The following is a 23,393-nucleotide window of genomic DNA, read 5'->3' as shown; positions in this document are numbered from 1 at the left end:
AAATAAATGACATTTGATCACATTGTCAACACTTTGTTGGTTGTCAATAGGGTATTAATTGACCAAGGCGGATTTTGGAGAAAAATCATATCAGGGCAATTTTCCAATTCACCTGTGATTGCACAGCCTAGTTGATGCATGAAACAACTGCTCAGTCCTGAATTTTTATCCTTGTCTAATAGATGAAAAAATGTCAGCTGATTCTTGGCATTGCACGGAGTGACTTGTTTGCTTAAACTACTCCTGAATTCGCATTCTCTAATTTATGTGTCAGATCCTTGTTTTGCTATTCAACTAACTGCATTCTCATACAACATCTGCCTCTCACAAAATCTCGATAAAGCTTTCTGGTTTAATCTCCCCCACTCCAACATGAGCTTGCTTTACAACCATTTTCTCTTGCAGTTCCCCTTTTAATGTGCCCTTCATTAATTACAGATACATCCCAAATATTTATGCCCAAATCCACGATCAGTATCATGAGCTACATCCCCCCTATTATTTACCATAATTTCTCTATTCTTAAACTCTTGCTCAATAGATAGATAGATAAACTTTATTGATCCCGAGGGAAATTGGGTTTCGTTACAGCCACACCAACCAAGAATAGAGCATAAATATAGCAATACAAAAACCACAAACAATCAAACAACAAAATGTAAACTATGCCAGATGGAAAATAAGTCCAGGACCAGTCTATTGGCTCAGGATGTCTGACCCTCCACGGGAGGAGCTGCAAGTTCGATGGCCACAGGCAGGAATGACCTCTCATGCCGCCCAGTGTTGTACCTCGGTGGAATATGACCAAAGTCCAACAGTAAAAAGTTCAATATCCAGTCTACAAACACATTCCTCAATCGTAATATGACCCGGATTGCACCATCTGTTGTTAACCAGAACAGTAAGCACCCAACTCCTTTACGCTTACCGCTCTCAGTGCACTTCTGGTCAGCCCGAATGATCTGGAAGCCGTCCATGGAAAAGTTTTGATCGGGTATGTCCTCATGCAGCCCCGTTCCAGTGAAACACATAACACTGCACTCCCGAAATGTTCTCTGACGCCTGGCTAGCGCCGCGAACCCATCCATTTTATTACCCACCGAACTCCTCTTCTCTATAAGTCTCTGTTGTCTCGACCCAGTCTCTTTCCTCAACTTTGTGATCCCCCTCTGCATCCTCTGTGTGTTTTCCTCCAGATTTCAGCAGGGGTGTCCGTCGCTCTGCTCGCTAAACCAACCGGCATAAGCGCAAGCAGCTGGTCCCTGGAATACACAATGCGACCATGCTTCTGTTCCGCTAATGAGACGTGTCAGAATGTAACTATTTTGAGACGTGTCGGAATGTAACTATTTCCAGCGTTAAAAACCCAAATAAAACTCTCTCTACCAGCATGTTAGAGAGGGTGCAGCTTCGACGTGTTACCAGGAAGAAAAATACAAAAAATAACATTAAGTTAAAAAGTTAAATAGCCATATACTTGTTCCATTCTAACCTCACCATGCCAAACACCCACCCACCAAGAAACACCATAACATATTGCCACACTGGATATGCACTGCATATAAAATGCTTTAATCAAATTATTGCTCCCAGGCAATTATACTGTTTTCAAACCTTAAATATTAAAAAACAACAAATACAACTAATGAACAAATTTTCATTGCATATCCAGATGAACGTACACTTGGGCCGGGATTTATTTTGGTTTGGAATGATGCCATTTATATACTATTCAAGGATAAAGCACGTAGCCAAAAGATGCTTCATCTAGTAGCTTAGTAAGAATCAGTGAAATTTATTAGAAGTGAAGAAATTTCAAAATGGCAGCCAATGATAGTTTCAAATTTTGATGTCAAATAGGTGATTGAACATTGAAGTACAATGAAACTTCCATAATTCCTACAGTATTTCTTTGCATTTAAAGAAATATTTCAGACTTCATCATTAGTCTTGGTGTAACTGTGGGTTAAAGAGTTCACTCCCCAAGGTGAGGTGACTGTGACTGGCAATTGACTGAATATATCATCCAGAAGCCTGGGTAAAAGGGAAATTAATACATACTAAAGGGAAATTAGGAAGACTGGCTGTTTTTGGAGGACCACCATTCCAGTCCTAGGAACTTGCTGCAGGAACTCCTTGGTCTGGTGTCTGAGGCCCAACTATATTCAATTGTTTCATTGATGATTTTGTTACCATCACAAGGTCAGAATTGAGAATGTACAATTCTATTTGCAATTCCTCAGTAGATGGAACAACCTACATCTCATGCAACAAACCTAGACGAAGTCAAACAGAGACTGACATGTAAAATGAACATTACTTGCCAGAAGGTACAGGATCCTGAGGATACACACTCAATAGTTTAGGAGCAGATTCTTCCTCTCCACTATCAGATTTCTAAACGGCCCATGAATCTATGAACACTACCTCATTATTTTGCTCTCTTTTTGCACTATTTTTTATATATTCTTATTGTGTTGTAGTAATTTTTATGCATTACACTGTACAGCTGCTGTAAACCAACACATTTCACAACATGTCAGTGATATTAAATTTGATTCTGTTACCACGGGGATTCAATGAGTAAAGTACTTCAATGTGGCTGTCAATATCAAAGGTTCTGCCTCACCAATAACCTCAGAAAAGCTGTTTTGCGAAAGTCCATGTCAAGGTACAAAACACCCAAATCAAATAGGAACGAACACTGCGTGCAGCCTTAATAGGCGTTTGGGAGAAGAATGGCAAGTTGTGAAGTTCTCCGAGAATTCTTACGAATAGGAAAGAGACTTGAAGAAGAGAATCTCTGAAATTGAATAAACAGAGGATTTTGAATCTGGAATTGTATTGAAAAGCCATCAGTGGCAACTAAGTTTCTCTGAAATAATCTTAATTGCATGCTGGAACCAAAACAGCATGAAATATCAGAATCAGAATCAAGTTAATATCACTGGCATATGTCATGAAATTTGTGGTTCTGTGGCAGCAGTACATTGCAATACGTAATAATTTCAACTATAAATTACAATAAATATATTAAAAATTAAATAAGTAGTGCAAAAAGAGAGCAAAAAACAGAAAAGTGAAGTACTGTATATGGGTTCATTGTCCATTCAGAAATCTGATGGTGGTAGGGAAGAAGCTGTTGCTAAAAAGTCACCATTTGAAATTCTGCCAACAATAGTCGTGTCATTGGAAAATTTATAGATGTTGTTTGAGAGGTCCCTAACCACACAGTATGCAACACGACACCTATGCAACATTCTCTCATCTTCGGTGAGCAACAATAATACACTGAAAAGTTAGCTTGCTTCACTGAGAGCAGAGATCTCAGAAATCTAATAAATTAGAAGCAACAAGACAATGGCCAGCTGGTTGCAGTCAGCCAAAAACAACGAGCTCATTCTAAAACATCCCTAATGGCAGGCAGAAGAGCTAGCTTTCGCTATGGTGATAAGAAATAACAGGAGGCCTAGACTATGACTAGGAAATAGCCAACTGATGAGGCCCGCTCATCAGATCCACATAGAGAGTGATGTCCTTGTTTGAAATGTCCAAAGCAATCAATTATGTACTTCTGTATAACCAGTTGACTCAAAACCATTAAACAGATTGCTCCGCAGTTGAAGTAAAACCATGGGTGATTCTATGGTAACTAAAAGTCCAGCTGTAACAGCATTAAGGTGAGTGAAAGTGTCAAGACAAGGTAAGACTATGAATGGGGTGTCATCTCATTGACGAAAAACAGTAGAGAGATGGATCTTCTATACAGATCTCCCTGACAAACCACGGAACATCACGAGAATCAGGGGTCACAGAGAGATCCAAGGACAAACAACCATAAGGAGAGAAACAACTCTGGAACTTGGAAAAAAAGGATGACACTTGTCTGATTAAGACTGATCACCTCATGTCTTAATAGGCATACTGTACAAGCGAGGGGACTGTATGAGTGGCATCAGTCAAGGAATGCATTAGAACAGTACTGAAAGCATTGATTAGGAGCCTAAGAATGGAATAGATTACATGGCTAATTCCTGTAAATCTTTAATAAATAAAGTTTATTTTGATATATTAAAAAACTGTGCAAGCTATGACTGTTTGTACCTTGTCTTTTCAGTTAAAAATGTAAATAAAGCTAATTATACCTTTCACCATATGTCAGAAGCATGATTCCATTATGAAAGTGAAAATTTGGCATTGACATACTGAGAGCTCAGTTAGTGAGAATGCACAACAAGCTGAGAAAAAGCACCAAAGTGGAAATTTCAAGTCACTAATCCTTTATCCAAAAGAAAAATATTTTTACCATACTTGCTACCATGCTCATGCTCATGCTCTTTCAGAAAAGACAATTGAAATTTGACGTCTGTAGATCTAAATAAAAAGATAAATATTAGGAAGATTCAGTGGAAAGCTTCATCTCCAATATGCCTAAGTGGATTCAAACTATAAAAATGAAACTTCTAGTACAAATCACACATTCCAAAAGTAAACTGCATAATTTTAAGTTTTAATTCATGTTATGCTATGCAGATAAGACTGCAGAAAGCTTGCCTGCTGAGCATTTACTTTGCTACTGAATTCAACATTAGAGGTGATTTTACACCACAATAATTATAGAATTATCTATCCTCATCCATATTAAATATATCGATTTTCTAAAAGATGATTCATTTAATTAATTTAAAAGCTAAATCACAGATTAGCTGAGGTGGAGCCAAAGGGGCATGGAGGGTAAAGCAGGGACTAAATAGGAGAACAAAAATGAACTAAAGCCAACTACAAAACAATACTGACCATTTGGACATCTACTACTCCAACAAAACCCAGAAGTTAAGACACTATCCAGGACAAAGCAAAGTAATCTCCTTAATTGACAACCAATGCTCAACCCTCAACATTCATTAACATGAGAAAATCTGCAGTTGCTGGAAATCCAAAGCAACACACACAGATTGAAGGAAGAACTCAGCAGGTCAGACAGCATAAATAGAAAAGAGTAAAAGTCAATGGTTCGGGCCGAGACCTGAGTTCCTCCAGCATTTTGTGTGTGTTCCTCAACATTCTTTCCTCCACTGAGAATGCACCATCTACAAAATAAGATCTTAATGATACAGAAGGTATAGAGCAACTCCTAGATCCAATTTTGGCCTCAACACCACTTTTAAATTCTTGCTCTACATCCTCAGCTCCCTATGCAGTGCAATAACTCACTTAAGCTAGAAACCACCTTCCACCAATCCAGCAAGCTCTAGCACCAAAGGGCTTCATGTACATTGAAACACTATTAGCTGCACATTCATTCCAAGTCTCATGATACCCTGACTTGGAAATATACTTCATGAGAATTCACTACCCAAAAGCACACAAGCAGATTGTGCGCTCACCACAATTTTCAAAGGCATTTAGAAATGAATAATAAATGCTGGCCCAGGCAGTGGTAATTACATTAAAAACAATTTGCCTGAAGACTTATTCATTAATTGGATAACTGTCCATGAAAGGCTGGCATAATCTAGACTCTTGTAGACAAATTCAGTTATATTTTTATAATATCGCCTCAAATTTCTCTATCCACATTTATAATAATTAAAATTCAACTCTCAATTAGATACTAGACATAGATGAAAAATCATGGTTAAAACATATTCGTATATTTAACATGTATGGCTTCCATCAATTTATTCAACTGCAACATTTAAAAGTCACAGTGGCATATTTGAAATGCAAAACACTGCCTTTTCTGACAAACAGTGCTCCCATTCTAATATCAAACACCTGCTAGCTGTTTGTCCAGCAGCCAAACTCTTAAAGAGATAGCTCCAACATCATAAAGTAAGTTGTGTACATTTGACAATGCATCAAAGGATACCAACACCACATATGCCCTTGGTTCTCAGAGAGAGATGTAGAAGTCCTAGTGGAAACAAATGAAAAGATATCTGCTTTGCATTAGGAAAGGCAGTCAACCAACCACCTCTGGGACACGCTGTCAAGAAAATCATTAACATCTTCTCCCACTCCTAGAACAATGGATCAGTGCCAAAAAAAAAGAAAAATTCTCATCTTGGCCAGTTATGTCAAAGTGGGGTCTCATGCTTAAATGATTTAAAATGTTGGGCTGAAGGTATAAAAAAAAACCAGTCAAAACCTTGAAGACAAAACAGAATACAGATGCTGAAGCACAAAACAGAACACTGGAAGAACTCAGCAGGTCAAGCAGCAAATGTGAATATAAAAATGTGTAGGTCTAAGTTACAGGTCAAGACCCTAGATCAGGACTGAGAAGTGAGAGGTAAGCTTGTCAGTATATAGCAACATGAACATGGGTGGGATAGAGTCTGTTAGGTGATAGGTGCAACACAGATGGGAGGAGAGAGAATTAGCAAGGTAAACATGGCGGAAAACGTTACGTATGTGTGAATGTGTGGGGGAGAACACTGGGAGTGTGGGTTACCTGAAGGTTGAGCATAAGCAGCCAATCACAAAGAAAATGGTTACTGCACAAAGCAGAAAGGTAGGGAGGGAGAGGGGAATATGTGACTGGTGGTGAGATCACATTGAACCAGCCGAAATGGTGGCGCATATGTTGGATGTGGAAGCTGGCAAAATGTGAGGACAAAGAGAACTCTATTGTTGTTCCATCTGGAAAAAGCAGAGGGAGAGCACAGGTGTAGGAGATGATTTTACTTTCATCATTCAGTCTACATCAACACAAACTGTCAGCATTAATGGCTTAATTCTATCCGATACTGTACACACTCATACATATTTAAAGAAGGTACCACAGCAGTACTGAATCAGTGTATAGTAAGATGGAAGTGGTTTGGGATGAAATCATAAATAGCAGGGGGAAGGAAGGCATGGGTGGGAGTATCTATAGAGCCCTAAGATTTGACCAGCATAAATAGGGAAATAATCAAGGATAAAGGGAAACTGCAATTATCATGGGAGATTTTAATACACAATTTGACTGCAGGAACCAAGGCCATCAAAGTTCAAAGCATATTTATTATCAAAGTAACTATATGTCACCATACACTTGCAAAGTACAAAGGAACAATAGGATCAATATAAAACTGCACACAAAGGCAAACAAACCAATGTGCAAAAGGCAACAAATTGTACAGATACAAAAAGTAAAACAAATAAATAATTAAATAATAAATATTGAGAGTATGAGTTGTAGAATCCTTGAAAGCGAGTCCAAAGCTTGTGGAATCAGTCCAGCGTTGGGGTGAGTGAGGTTATCCCTCTGGTTCAATTGCCTGATGGGTGAGGGGAACTAACTGCTCCTAAACCTCCTTCCAGATAGCAGCAGCGAGAAAAGACCATGGCCTGGATGATGGATGCTGCTTTCGTGCAAGAGCACTCCTTGTAGAATTGATCAATGATGGTAAAGACTTTACCTGTGATGGACTGGGTGGTGTCCAACACCTTTTGTAGGCATTTCTGTTCAAAGGTAATGGTGTTTTCAGATGAGGCCATGATGCAACTAGTCAGCATACTCTCCACCACATATCCACAAAAGTTTGTCAAAGTTTCAGTTGATGTACCAAATCTTCTTAAACTTAGAACATAGTACAGAAACAAACAGGTCTTACGGCCACAATGTTGTGCTGAACCATATAAATTAGTAATCAAATGGCCATCTAAACTAATCAACATTGCCTACACTATATCCAGATCCTTCAATTTTCCTCACATTCAAGTGCCCATCTAAACTTCCCTTTAAAGTCTCTAATGTATCTGACTGCACCACCATTCCAGGCACCCACCACTTTAAAAAAAAATAGCCCCTCACATTTCCTTTGAAATTAACCCCTCTCATCTTAACTGCACACCTTCTGGTATTACAAATTTCAAAGCTGGAAAAAAAATTACTGTCTATCTATGCCTCTCAATCTTATAAACCTCTATCAAATCTCCCCTTATCCTCTGCCACTCCAGAAAAAAAAAGAACCCAAGTTTGTCCAACCTCTCATTATAGCACATGCCCTCTAATCCACACGTGTGGCGTGTGGCCAAGTGGCTGGCATTGGACTAGTGATCTGAAGGTCATGAGTTCAAGCCCCAGCCGAGGTAGCGTGTTGTGTCCTTGAGCAAGGCACTCAACCACACAGTACTCCAGTCCACCCAGCTGAAAATGGGTACCAGCAAAATGCTGGGGGTTAACCTCACTGGCGTCCTATCTGGGGGGGGGGGGGGAGTCTTGTACTCTCAGTCGTTTCACCATGGAAACCGGCCTAAGCACCAGCTTGATAAGCTTATAAGGGTCAGGACAGACTTTAACTTTAACTAACCTCTAATCCAGGCAGCTTCCTGGTGAATCTCTTCTGCAGCCTCTCCAAGGCCTCCACATTCTTCCTATAATGAGGTGACCAGAACAGTATGCAATACTACAGATGTGGCCTAACTAGAATTTTATCAAGTTGCAACATAATTTCCTGACTTTTGAACTCGGTGCCTGGAGTAATAAAGGCAAGCATGCCATATGCCTTCTTAACCACACTATCAACCTTTGTAACCATTCTCAGGGAGCTATGAACTTGGACCCCAAGAGCTCTTTACATTTGACCTACCAAGGTGTAACACTTCACATTGAACTCCATCTGCCATTTCTCCATCCATATCTGCAATGATCTATATCCGACTGTATTTGCTGCCAGTCATTTACGCTATCCACACCACCACCAATCTTTGTATCATCTACATTTTCATCCAAACTGCCAATTCACCATGGATCCCATGCATCTCAATCTTCTAGATGAACCTCCCATGAGGGACTTTGTCAAATGCCTTATTAAAATGTCAAATGTCTTTGAAGAGGGTGGACCTTAGTCACGATGGCGCTAAACAGCAACTCCTTTGCTTGCATCTTCAGAAACAGTTCTATCTCCATCTTTAATATCCCTATTTTTTCCTTTCAGGGTTCTTTTGATAACCCTGACCTGGAGTTATATGCAGACTTCGGTTCTTTGCTCTGTTCATTACAACCCCGCTTTTGGGGTTTCACGACTGGCTGTTATTTGACATGCTAAGGACATGGCCTAAGAGGTTAGCTTGCCTTCGGAGGTCCGAGATCTCATGGCTCTGGAGACGGACAGATTGAAGGTCGGTGTCCCAGCAGGAGATCAGTGTGTCTTGGGAATTGGAAGATCTCTGGCTGCATGCCCAGAAACTTGAGGTCTTTGGACACAGAGCTCAGAAAAAATGACGCAATGGACTTTTAACATCGTAAACTAATTAGTTGTTATGTCTCCCCTCTTGCTGTGCAACGGAGACAACTCTTTCTCCCTTATTAGGGAGAGAAAGAGCCTGAGGTATGTCAAATACCGGGTGAATGAGTAGTCTTTGGGGTACTGCAAGTCTGTCACTTTGTCGGTGGTGGGTGCCATTGCTTTCTTTTGCTGGTGGGGGGGGAGGGGGATCATTACTTGCTGCTGCTTATGCGCGGGAGGGAGGGGAGCTGGGGAGGGACTTTGGGGTTCTAACATTTAACTGTCATTCATTCTTTGGGGGCACTCCTCTGTTTTCGTGGTTGTGAAGAAAAAGCATTTCAGGGATGTATATTATTTACATTTCTTTGACATTAAATGTACCTTTGACACCTTTGAAATTCATGTAAACATTCACAGCTCTACCTTCATCAATCACCCTCGTCATCTCATCAAAAAACTCATATCAAGTTAGGACACAACTTGCCCTGCACAAAGCCACTTTGCCTCTCTTTAATTAAGCCATGGTTTTCCAAATAATCATAATCCTATTCCTAAGAATTCTTTCCAGTGACTTCCTGACCACTGATGTGACACTCACTGGTCTGTAACTTCCAGGAATATCCCTGGATCCCTTCCTAAATAATGAAACAACATTAGCTACTCACCAATCCTCTCGAACTTCACCCGTGGGTAGAGAGGACATTAAGGCCGCAATTTCTTTACTTGCCTCTCTCAATAAGCTGGGGTATACCCCATCAAGCCCAGGGAACTTATGCACTTTAATACTCTTTAAGAGACTAACATCACCACCTCCCTTACTTCAAAATGACCTAGCATATTAATACTCTCAGCATTTATCTCCCTATTCTCCAATGCCCTCTCTTTACTTCTAAGAAAGTAAAGGCATGCCATGCCTTCTTTGCAATGGCACTTACAGTACTGTGCAAAAGTCTTAGTCAGCGAATTTACAAATCTGGCAGGAGCAAAGGATGTTGGGAATGGCGAGGGTGGAGCACGGTGGGGTGTGGGGCAAGTAGCAGAGGAGAGCCGGGGTGGGGGGCGGGTGCAGGTGCAGACACACTCAGCCCTGAGACACCAGGCAATGTAATTTGATTCCAAACAGTTGGTTTATTGATCATTATAGAATGTCTCCCATGTTTCCCGCTCCCTCCCCTCTCCCTTTCCCTTTTCCAAACTATTATTCCCCTCTCCCTGCCCACATCCCACTCTCAATCCACAATAAACACCCATAGCAGAATCAGATTTATCATCACTCACATACAATGCCTATAAGAAGTATTCACCCCCTTGGAAGTTTTCATATTTTACAACATTGATTAACAATGATTTAATTGGGCTTTTTTGACACTGATCAACAGAAAAAAAACTCTTCCATGTCAAAGTGAAAGCAGATCTCTACAAAGTGATCTAAAATAATTACAAATATAAAACACAAAATAATTGATTGCACCCCCTTTAAAATGGCATACCAAACCTTCACAGGTGCAGCCAACTGGTTTTAGAAGTCACATAATTAGTTAATGGAGATGGTCTTTGGAGGCCTGTGTAGAGTCAAGGTGTTTCAATTGATTGTAGTAAAAGTACAGCTGTATCTAGAAGGTCCAACTGCTGGTGAGTCAGTGTCCTGGCAAAAACTATGAAAACAAAAGAACACCCCAAGCATCTACGCGAAAAGTTTATTGAAAAGCACAAGTCACAAGAAAATTTCCAAGTCACTGAATATCCCTTGGAGTACAGTTAAGTCAATCATCAAGAAATGGAAGAATATGGCACAGCAGTAAATCTGCTGAGAGCTGGCCGTCCTCAAAAACTGAATGACCGTGCAAGAAGGAGACTAGTGAAGGAGGCTACCAAGAGACCTATGACAACTCTGGAGGAGTTACAAGCTTCAACGGCTGAGATGGGAGAGACTGCATATACAACAACTGTGCCCAGGTCCTTCACCAGTCGCAGCTTAATGGAAGAGTGGCCAAGAGAAAGCCACTGTTGAAAAAAAAACTCAAAGGAAATCTCGGCTAGAATTTGCCAGAAGGCATGTGGGAGACTCTGAAGGCAGCTGCAAGGAGGTTCTCTGGTCTGATGAAACCAAAATTGAGCTTTTTAGCCATCAGACTAAATATATATTTGGCATAAACCAAACACTGCAGGTTATCAAAAACACACAATTCCTACTGTGAAGCACAGTGGTGGATGCATCATGCTATGGGAATGCTTCAATGCAGCAAGCCCTGGAAGGCTTGTAATGGTAAAGGGTAAAATGAATGCAGCAAAATACAGGGAAATCCTGGAGGGAAACCTGATGCTGTCTGCAAGAGAATTAACGATTTGGGAGATTTGTTTTCCAACAAGACAATGACCAGAGTTGGCATAAAGCCAAAGCTACACAGCAATGGCTTAAATACAACAAAGTGAATGTCCTGGAGTGACCAAGTCAGAGTCCAGACCTCAATCCGATTGAGAATTGTGGCTAGACTTGAAAAGGGCTGTTCACTTACAGTCTCCATGCAATCTGATAGAGCTTGAGCAGTTTTGTAAAGAAGTTTGGGGAAAAATTGCAGTGTCCAGATGTGTAAAATTGATAGAGACCTATCCACACAGACTCAAGGCTGTAATTGCTGTCAAAGGTGCATCTACTAAATACTGACTTGAAGGGGGGCGGGGGGTGAGTAACTATACAATCAATTATTTTGTGTGTTGTATTTGCAATTAATTTGGATCACTTTGTTGAAATCTGTTTTCACTTTGACACGAAAGAGCATATTTTTATTGATAATGTCAAAAAAGCCTAATTAAATCCACTGTGATTCACATTGTAAAACAATAAAACATGAAAACTTTCGGGGGGGGGGATGAATACTTTTCATAGGCACCATACGTCATGAAATTTGTTTTCTTTTTTGCAGCAGTTGTACAGTGCAATACGTACATAAAAACTGTAGTACTGTGCGAAAGTCTTAGGCACCCTAACTATATATGTGTGGCTAAGACTTTTGCACAGTACTGTAGTAATTTTATGCATTGCACAATACTGCTGTTACAAAAAAAATCTAATTTCATGACAAATGCAAATGATGATAAACCTAATTCTGATATGGGTCTCTATTGTGGACTGAGAGTTGGAAGAGTATAGAGAGAGGGGAATCATGGTTAGGAAAAGGGGAAGGAGCAGGAAGTACCCAAGAGACATTCTGTAATGATCAATAAACCTATTGTTTGGAATCAAATTACCTTGCCTGGTGTTCAGGGCTAGGTGTGTCTGTAGCCATTCCACCCTTGCCCCGGCACTCCTTCTCTGCCACCTGTCCCACACCCCTCCCGTGGCACTCCACCCTCACCATTCCCAACATCCTTTGCTCCCACCAGATTTACAAACTCATTCTCTGCTCCATCTTCATGTTAACAAGTAGAGTACTGTGCAAAAATCTGAGGTACCATAGCAATACATGTCTGTCTACGACTTTTGCACAGTACTGTATATATAGTAAGAACAAATGAGAGGCAAGAATGGACATCGGACTGCTGGAGAGGTAATAATAGGGGATAAAGAAATGGCAGACAAACTTAATAAGTATTTTGTGTCAGTCTTCACTGTGGAAGACACCAGCAGTATACCAGAAGTTGAGTGTGTCAGGGGGCAAATGTGAGTGTTGTTGCTATTTCTAAGGAGAAGGTAGTTGCTTATAAAGTTGAGTCATCTATAGGTACATAAGTCACCTGCACCAGATGGGCTACACCCCAGGATTCTGAAAGAGGTAGCTGAAGAGATTGAGGAGGCATTTGTCATGACCTTTCAAGATCACTACATTTGGAAAGGTTCCAGAAGATAGGAAAATTAGATATGTCACTCCACTGTTTAAGAAGGGAGGGAGGCAAAAGACAGGAAATTATTGGCAGTTAGCCTGCCTTCAGTGGTTGGCAAGATGTTGGAGAGGGTGAGGTTTCCAGGTAATTGCAGACAAGATAAAAAGGCCAAAATCAGCATGGTTTCCTTCAAGGGAAATCATGCCTGACTAATCTGTTAAAATTCTTAGAGGAAATAACAGACAAGATAGAGAAAGATGAGTTAGTAGATGTTATTTACTGGGATTTTCAGCAGGCCTTTGACACATGAGGTTGCTAAACAAGAAAAGCCCAACTGGTATTACAGGAAAGATACTAGCATGGGTAGAAGGTTGGGTGATTGACAGGAGGCAAAGAATGGGAATAAAGGGGCCTTTCCTGGTTGATTTTTGATGACTAGTGGAATCAGTATTGGGACCACTTCTTTTCACATTAAACGCCAGTGATTTGGATGACAAAATTGATGGCTTTGTGGTCAAGTTTACAGACAATACTAAGACAGGTGGAGGGGCAGATAGTGTTAAGGACTCAGTCGTCAGCGAGTCTTAGATCAGGAGAATGGGCAAAGAAGTGGCAGAAGGAATATAGTGTTGGGAAGTGTATGATCATACACTTTGGTAGAAGGAATAAAGGCACAGATTATTTTCTAAATGGGGCAAAAATTCAGAAATTGGAGGTGAAACGGAACTTGGGAGTCTACGTGCAGGATTCCTAAAATGTTAACTTGCAGGTTGAGTCAGTGGTAAGGAAGGCAAATACAATGTTAGCATTCATTTTGATAAGAATAAAATATAAAAGCAAGATTGTAAAGCTGAGGCTTTATAAGGCATTGGTCAGACAAAACTTGGAGTACTGTAAGCAGTTTTGGGCCCCTTATCTAAGAAAGGATGTGCTGGCATTGGAGAGAGGGTCCAGAGGAGGTTCACAATATTGATCTCAGGGATAAAAGGGTTAATGTTTGAGGACTATTTATGGCTCAGGATCTTCTACTCAATGGAGTTTAGAAGAATGAGGGGGGATTTTATTGAAACTTATTAAATATTGGAAGGCCTAGATAGAGTGAGCATGGAGAGGTTTCCTATAGTGGAGTACTGTAGTCTAGGACCACAGGACACAGCCTCAGAATACAAGGACATCTCTTTAGAACAGAGATGCGGAGAAAGTTCTTTAGCTAGAAGGTGGTGAATCTGTGGAATTCATTGTCACAGAAAGCTGTGGAGGCGGAGGTTAATAGGTTCTTGGTTAGTAAAGGCATCAGAGGTTGGGGGAGAAGACAGCAGAACGGGGTTAATAGGGATTATAAATCAGGCATGATGGAATGGTGGAGTAAATTTGACGGATTGAATACCCAGATTCTGTTCCTATGTCTTATGGCTTTAAGTGCAAAACAGAGAGAGCATGATCAGCCTTCTAGGACCTTCACTGCAATACGTTCTCAGAGTTAGTAAGCCTACATAGAAGACTAATTAAGGGAAGCATCTATATATTCTTTTGAAAGAAAAGGGGACCTTCAATTTCTGAAATGTGAAAATTAAATTTGTTTGAAATTGGATAGAGTAAGAGTTTCTCAGCATTCTTCCACGTTAAAAAGACACAGGATTGCAATTGAAAATAACTCAAAGTGAACAGTGCACGTAAATGGACTTACAGTCACTTGCTAAAACGTAAAATTGATACAAGACAATTATCTAACCTCTCTTTATGGGACAACCTCTCCATCCCAGGAATTGAGCTGGTACATCTCCTTCAGACTTGCCTTTAATGCTACAGTATCGTTTTTAAAATAAGGGGATCAAAACTGTGTACATTATTCCAACTGTGGCCTTACCAACAACGTGTTCTATACAAACGTGACAAAGCTTCCCGATTTTGAAACTCAAACTCCTTTGCAATGATGACCTGTGTCTGCCAACTTTTTGTGATCCATGCACCAGAACTTCACTTATCTGTCGTTTCTTCCTAGTTATTTATGCTCTCTTCAAGCCTATTCCAATATTCGCTCTTCGATACCTGACAGTGTTACCCTCTATTCCTTTCTCCTTTATATACATTTGTCCAGCTTCCCCTTAAATGCACCTATATTTTGCTGAGGTTTCAAGCATTAATTTTATTTGCTATGGTTCATGGATTCTTAATTTGATTCTATCTGTTGTCCAGCCCTAGGAACGTTCAAACTTATTGGTTCAAAGTTCAAAGTAAATTTATCTAAGTATATATACAGGTATGTCACCATATACTACCTGAGATTCATTTTCTATGCAGGAATTCACAGAAAATACAAAGAAACACAATAGAATCAATGAGAAACTGTACACAACCAAGATGCACAAGCAACCAATGTACAAAACATGACAAACTATGAAAATACAAAAAGAGAAAAAGCAAAATAATAACAAGAAATAAATATCAAGAACACGAGTTGTAGAGTCCTTGAAAGTGAGTTCATTGATTGTGGAACCATTTCAGTATTGTGGTGAGTGAAGTTGAATGAAGTTATCCTCTCTGGTTCAAGAACCTGATTGTTGAGGGGAAATTGCTGTTCCTGAACCTGGTTATGAGGGACCTGAGGCTCCTGAACCTCCTTCCTGATGGCAGCAGTGAGAAGAGAACATGACTTGGGTGGTGAGTCCTTGATGATGGATGCAACCAGTCAGTATAACTCTCCACCATGCATCCATAAAAGTTTGTCAAAATTTTAGATGAAATGCCAAATTTTTGCAAACTTCTAAAAAAATAGAGGTACTACTGTGTTTTCTTCATAATGGCAGTTACATGGTGGACCAAGGACAGACCCTAGGAAATTATAACAGCAAGGAATTTAAGTTGCTGACCCTCTCCACCTCTAATCTCCTGATAAGAACTGGCTCATGGACCTCCTCAATAATTAGCTTTTTGGTTTTGTTGACATTGAGTAAAAGGTTGTTGTCGTGGCACCATTCAGCTAGATTTTCAGCCTCCCTCCTATATGTTGATTCATCACCACCTTAGTTTCAGTTAATAACAGTGATGTTGTCAGCAAACTTAAATATGGCATTGAAGCTGTGCTTAGCCTCACAGTCATAAGTATAAAGTGCATACAGCAGGGGTCTGAGCACACAGCCTTGTGGTGACCTGTGCTCATGGTGATCGTTGAGATGTTGTTGCCAGTCCGAACTGACAGGGGTCTGCAAGTGAGAAAACTGAGGTACGAGGAAAAAAGAGGTACGAGGCCTAGGTCTTGGAGCTTACTGATTAGTTATTGGTTGTCAAAAAGGAAATGAATGATTGCTTTTAGGACAAAATATTTATAATAAAAGCTTTCAATGTCACACAAAAATTACTTCAATGATGAGAAATCATGCCCCCAGTGTGCTTGGAGAATAAAATTTCACACCATTTTGGCAAGGAATATCAACATTTGACGTCTTTTACATCTTTATAATGTACCAAACTACTTTTAGTACCACGGAGTGCTTTTATTTCCACACTCAGTAGCATACTGGACAGTAAGGAAGGCCATCAAAACTTGTAGCAGAATCTGGACCAGCTGGAAAAATGGCAGATGGAATTTGATGCAGACAAGCGTGAGGTGTTGCACTTTGTGAGGACAGACCAGAGTAAGACTTACACAGTGAACAGTACAGCAATGAAGTGTGCAGTAGAACAGAATGATCTGGGGATCCATTAATTCCTTGAAAGTGGCATCACAGGTGGATAGGGTCATAAAGAGATATTCCGGCACATTGGGCTTCATACATCAAAGTATTGAGTAATGAAGTTGGATGTTATGTTGAAGTTGTACAAGAGGTTGGCAGGGTCCAATTTGGAGTATTGTGTGCAGTAAAGATAATAATAAGATTGAAAGGTCAGAGAAAGATTACAAGCAGGGGTTCCCAACCTTTATTATGCCATGGACCAATACGATTAAGCAAGGGGGTCTATGGACACCAGGTTGGAAACCCCTGTTTACAAGCATGTTGCCAGGACTTGCAAGGATCTGATTTATAGGGAAAGAGTGAACATGTTAGCACTTTATTCCCTAGACCAAAGAATGAGGGGAGCTTTGATTTGACATAGGTATACAAAATTATAATGGATATAGATAGGGTAATTGCAAACAGGCTTTTTCCGTCGAAGTTGGGTGAAATTACAACGAGAGGTCATGGGTTCAAGGTGAAAGGTGAAATATTTAAGGAGAATACAAGAAGGAACTTCTTCACTCAGAGGGTGGCAAGAGTGTGGAATGAGCTGCCAGTGAAAGTGGTGAATATGGATTCAATTTCAACAGTTAGGAGAAGCTTGGACAAGTACATGGATGGGAGGGGTGTGAAGGTGCAAGTCAATATGACTTGGCAAAATAACAGTTCGGCATGGACAATATGGGCTGAAGGGCTTATTTAAACCATAAAACTTGGGAGCAGAATTGAGTTATTTGGCCCACTAAGACTGCTCCACCATTCCATCATGGCTGATTTACTATCCCTCTCAACATAATATTTCAAGTATGGTCTACCCAGGGTTTTATACAGCTGTTACATTACCTTGTGGCTTTTGAACTCAATCCCCCGACTAATGAAGGTTGTCACACCATAACCCTTAACAACCCAAACCACTTGCACAGCAACTTTGACCCCCAGATCCCTCCGTTCCCCCACACTGCTATGAATACTGCCATTAGTCCTTTGTTGCTCATTCAAATTTGCAAATTCTCAGCCCAGCTCTGCATCCCCTCAATATCTTTCTGCAAACCTACAACAACCACACAATATCCACTCCACCAAGCTTTGTGTCATCTGCAAACTTATTAATCCACCCTTCCACTTCCTCAACCAAGTTACTTATAAAAATCACAAAGAATGCAGGTCTCAGAACAGATCCCTGTGAAACACCACTGATCACTGACCTCCAGACAGAATACTTTTCATCTACTAATCCGCAATCTGCAGTTTTTTGCCTTTCAATTGCTGCTGAATTTTTCATCGTGTTCCTGGGCTCTTTTACTTAGTCCCTCAAGGGTTAGCTGTATCCTTAATTTTATCATCCACAAATTCTGAGACTTGTAACTCTAAATATAAATTATGACCAGAAATCACAGCAAAATTCCTTTCAGTACACCGTTTTCTACCATCCTTCAATAAGAATAACAATTATTGCTCTGATCATCATAAATCTTAGGTACCATATCATAAAGGTTTTTTGAAAATACAAGGAGGCTGCTACTATATCAACCTTTTTTGCTCTACTACCTCGTTACTATATTCTATTAGGTTAGTTATGCTTTTTTCCCCGAATCCATGAAATTACTCTTCCTTTTCATAGTTAAATTATACCCTCCAAAGACCTGTCCCTATTAAAATTACATTCTTAACTACTTGAGAGTTTGGTGAGGATTTTTTTTTAAAACCTCAATACTAACAATCTCTTTTAAAAAAAACAATTACATGAAGACCAGTGAACTATGCAGGGATGCTCAAAAGCTGAAATGTAAAAATGACACTCACAAAGAATACTTGTTTTACTGATCCACAAACAATCGTGTTATAATGCATAACTGATTTTAATTCAAACTATCTTGAACCGATTGTTTCCTGATTTTGCCAATTTTTTTGAGAATCGAGACGGCAAGTTTCTTTACAATAATAAATATATATAGCAACGGGGTATCAAGCATACTTTAAAACAGTGGCAACATAATCATCCCAAGAAATGTGGATCTCCAGGGCAAATTCAATGCCCATCACTCTCAAACTCTACTACAGTTGCGATAACAAAAGAAGGCAAAACATCACAACCGTGCCACGCTCCGGTGTAATTGTGGGTCCTTGCAGCCGCCGCATTTATTCTCTAGAGGACCACAACATAGCAGTACAGTACTCTAGTACATTATTTAAATAGGCACGAAAGAGTTTCCTCCGAATAGGGACGCTGATGCGATGAACAAAGTTAGGGAAACAATTGCTGCATTTAATACCACCCATACTTCTTTTGCAAGCAAGCAAAGAACTTCAGTATACTCTGGTGAATATGACAGTAAATTGGTCTGAATCTGGCGTGATTTAGTAATCGACAGCAATTGAGTGGTGGGTCAGAGCAGGAGACGGCACAAAACCACAAGACATTGTTAGCAAATTAAGCGTTGAGAGGGAGTACCGAGACGCTGCACATCGTGACACACACTCACCCCACACCCACCCCAGCACCCCCATCGTGACACACGCTCACCTCAGCACCCACATCGTGACACACACCCACCCCAGCACTCCCATCGTGACACACACTCACCTCAGCACCCACATCGTGACACACACCCATCCCAGTACCCACATCGTGACACACACCCACTCCAGCACCCTCATCGTGACACACTCACCCCAGCACCCCAATCGTGACACACACCCAGCACCCCCATCGTGATACTCACCCCTGCACCCCCATCGTGACACCCACTCACCCCTGCACCCACATCGTGATCCACTCACCCCAGCACCCACATCGTGACACACACTCACCCCAGCACCCACATCGTGACATACACTCACCCCAGCACCCCCATCGTGACACACACTTGCCCCAGCACCCCCACCGTGACACACACTCACCCCAGCACCCCCATCGTGACACACACTCACCCCAGCGCCCTGATACCCATACTCACCGACAGTTCACTGTTGGAGGTCTCTTTGTAAGAGACAGCCCTGATCACCCCGGCTCGCCATTCCCATTCATGGATTCTCGACACGTCCAACTCACTGCCGTTGTCACCCACGCACACAAACCGCTTGCCGACCAGTTCCATCCGCGGACCCGCCGCCATCGCCTCCTCCCTCCCCACCCCCCGACTCGAAACGCCAAGAAAATCACACTTCACCCGACTGACATCTTTCTCCACAGAAACGCTCTGGCTGAAATCGGAGAGAGACAAAGAAACGCGATGGGGGCGGGTGCGTGATGGTGGTGGTTGGGGGGGGGGGTCAAATCAGTCAGACACCGTTCCCTGGCTTAAAGGAGGCGCCACTTCAGGGCCCGTCTGGCCTGTCCCGCCGCTGCTCGACACCGCCACCGACATCCAGCTCAAACCGGCCGCGTATCCCTCCGCTGCGGGCAAGCCAGAGAGAGAAGGAGAGGGGAAGGAGATCCGTCCGCCAGCCCGGCGACCACGCGCTCTCCCACCACAAAACCAGACAGCAAATAGTCCTCCTCCCCCAAGAGCCGCAGCCGCAACCGCAGCCTCAGCGCTGGCGCTTGACATCCCTCTCCACCCCCCACCAATGCAGTTTGACAGCTCTGCGGAGGTCACAGCCTCTTCTCCCCCACCCCCGTGACAGTTATGTTTTTAAAATAATTTAAGCCATAATTTATTCGTAACATATGGAGAACATTAACCAGATGGTTAATGTCACGGACACAGATTTGGCAATACGTGTGTTTCCCATAACATTGCAACCTTTATTCCTTCAAACAAGGTCCAATTTTTTTTACATGAATGTTTGTCTGCTAACAACTCTAAGGGTATGTGTACAGCTGTCGCCATCGAACTGAGTTTAATGCCATTTGGTGACATTAGATCTGAGGGAGTTAAATTACGGCCTAGCATCAATCAATCGTGTGTGTGTGTGTGTGTGTGTGTGTGTTGTAAAAGGGAATTCCCCTAAATCTCATAATCAGCATCAGTGATTCTCACTCGCAGTAGCTTACTGCATTCTCGTGAGCATTTGAGAGCAGATTTTGACGACAGCCTGATACAAACTGTCTTATTCCCAGTACATAAGCATTATTCCCAGTACAGTAGCTTTCTTCAACGAATGGAGTTCTTTGTCATGAAGAACTCTCGGTCCGAAACATCGACTATTTATACTTTTCCATAGATGCTGCCCGACCTGCTGAGTTCCTCCAGTATTTTGTGCGTGAAGCTCTTTGTACTACTGTCTCAAGCACGTTTTCCTGACGCAGCAGCAGGAAGGCGGGAGGATGGGAGGTTTGTGAGCCCCTTTCCAGCGCCAATTAAGCAGCACAGCTGAGACAAGGGCTATAACATACTGTATACTTGCATCGTCAACGTGAGGAAAGAAGAATTCAACTACATGAGTAAAACATTTGAAGATTCATCGAGACTTAATTGTTTTCAATAATAGATATTGTGGATACATTTAACAGTGCTTAATCATTGTTACTACAACATTGATAATACGTGCATCTTGTGGGGACAAGGTCCTGCACATGAGGCTGTTAAAACATGAAAAGAGTCTGTGGCATTATAGGAAAGATTCTAGAATGAATGGATAAAAGATTGGCTGACTGTTAAGAGATAGAATGGGAATAAATGGGCCTTTTCTGGTTGGTAGCTGGTGACCAGTGGTGTTCCACAGGGGCCAGTGTTGGGACTACTTCTTTTCATGTTATACAGTATGTCAGTGTGATTGGAAGAATTGATGGTATTGTGACAAAGGTTACAGACAATACAAAGATAGGTGGAGAGGCAGGCTGTGTTGAGGAAGCAGATAGTTTGCAGAAAGATTCGGGCAGCTTAGAAGAATGGCCAAAGAAGTGGCAGATGGAATATAGTATATGGTCATGCACTTTGGTAGAAGGAATAAAGGCACAGACCATTTTCGAAACAGGGAAATTCAGAAATCAAAGGAGCTAAGGGACTTGGGAGTCCTACTGCAGGATTCCCCGAAGGTTAACCTGCAGGTTGAGTTGGTAGTAAGGAAAGTAAGTGCAATGTGAGCATTCATTTCAAGAGGACTAGGATATAAAAGCAAGGATGTAATGCTGAGCTTATATAAGACATTGTTCAGGCCGCATTTGGAGTAATGTGAACAGTTTTGGACCCCTTATCTAAGAAAGGGTGTGCTGGAGTTGGAGAGGGTTCAAACATCTTTGTATTCTGAGGATGTGCTCTGGTCTCCCACATCCTCTGTGTGTCCACTCTACTTGCACTTTTAAATATTCAGTAGTTTACAATGAGATCCTACCCACTCTTCTAAACTTCAGTGAGTATGGGTCCAGAGCCATCAAATGCTCCACATAGGTTAACCCTTTCATTCTCGTGACCTCCTCTGGACACTTTCAAATGCCAGCATGTCCTTTCTCATCATTCATTTCAGAAAGGAAAAACTGGAGAGGAGGGAAGTCATGCTTTATTCTGAGAGAGATCCTAAGAAGATATCCCTAGATGTGAGGGCAGAGAGGTTTATACAATTGATGAGGCTAAATGTATGTTATTATGTTCAATCTAAGTGTTAAATGAATAATACAATAAAGCATAGCATAATAATACAAAGGAATTTGCCCTTTTTAAATGAAGGCAACTTTCATTTTAAGCAACTTATCCCTTTGTCCCCTTATCCTTGGGGTGTCCATTCTTGCATCAAATCAGACCTGGCACAGAAAATGAATCAGAGTAAATAGATATGCACAACCGTACAGATCTGCTGCTAAACCCAAAAAATTTGTTTTGCCATGAAACTGGAAAAGTCTGGGAATTATTGCAAATTAAATGTCTGAACATCAGCAGCTCTCATCAGACAAAACACATCATTATCCATCCCAGCGTAACCTTCCAAATTCCCTAATGATTTCAGTCCAATCCTCCAAGCAAATTAATTGAAACATACTTTCCTCCTGCTCTTTGACTGACTAGGTTTGTTGTAACAAGTAACCTCTCACCAGACTTAAAGAGAAAGTACGTTTACGTGGCAAATGTGGCGGGGGGGGGAAGCCTGGATTAAAGTTTGTAAAATATGCTCTAATTTTAGCGCTGGATAACATGGAGTTATCAAAGGTGTTCAGAGTAAATGGGGAGAAATTGTTGCCTCCAACAAGAGGGACAAAAGCAGGAAAGGATAGATATAGAGAGTTAGCCAAAAAGACAAGAGAATCCCGAAGAAATTATTCTAGACACCATGATTATTTATAATGCTTTACATGAAAGGTTAATAGCAGCCAGTTCAATGGGAATTTAGAAATGAAAATGGATAAATAACTAAAGGGGAATGATTCACTGGCATCTGGGAATAGGCAATGTTCTAGGACAATAGCTCTTTCTGTGCAACTGTGTCGATTATGTGGCTTATTTCTGTGCTGTGAAAAGAGAGCATTGCTTGGGTCAGCAGTCTTTCTTCTCGTTATAAGTTTAATAGAAAAAGTGGCATTCATATCCTGCACCACATGGTGGTACATAGTCTATGGTGATAGTTCAGCTGAACAACAAAGAAATACTGCATTATCAAAGACTCTCTCATTCTAATTAACTAAGGCTCTGCTTGTTTGAGCAGATGTGTAAGATTGAATTAATCTTATTTTACAACTACAAAATCTGGTTACATTAGA

General features: G+C 41.1%; 1 protein-coding gene across 5 annotated transcripts in view; it reads right to left on the bottom strand.

Annotated features, from left to right (window-relative positions):
- jmjd1cb (jumonji domain containing 1Cb) overlaps positions 1-20,328 on the bottom strand; it is a 200,990-nt gene extending 180,662 nt beyond the window's left edge. For 4 of the 5 annotated variants that reach the window (XM_063071549.1, XM_063071550.1, XM_063071551.1 and 1 more), the window contains exon 1: positions 19,717-20,328. In XM_063071549.1, the coding sequence (XP_062927619.1) occupies positions 19,717-19,875 (159 nt within the window). In that variant the 5' untranslated portion in view covers positions 19,876-20,328. The remainder of the gene's footprint in view (positions 1-19,716) is intronic. The other variant, XM_063071554.1, reaches the window with a different exon arrangement.
- Between the last annotated feature and the right edge of the window lie 3,065 nt (positions 20,329-23,393).

This window comes from Mobula hypostoma, chromosome 19, assembly GCF_963921235.1.
Source record: "Mobula hypostoma chromosome 19, sMobHyp1.1, whole genome shotgun sequence".
Taxonomy (NCBI): Eukaryota; Metazoa; Chordata; class Chondrichthyes; order Myliobatiformes; family Myliobatidae; genus Mobula; species Mobula hypostoma.
The sequence above is the reverse complement of the archived record's forward strand: the minus strand, read 5'-3'. Positions and strand labels throughout refer to the sequence as shown.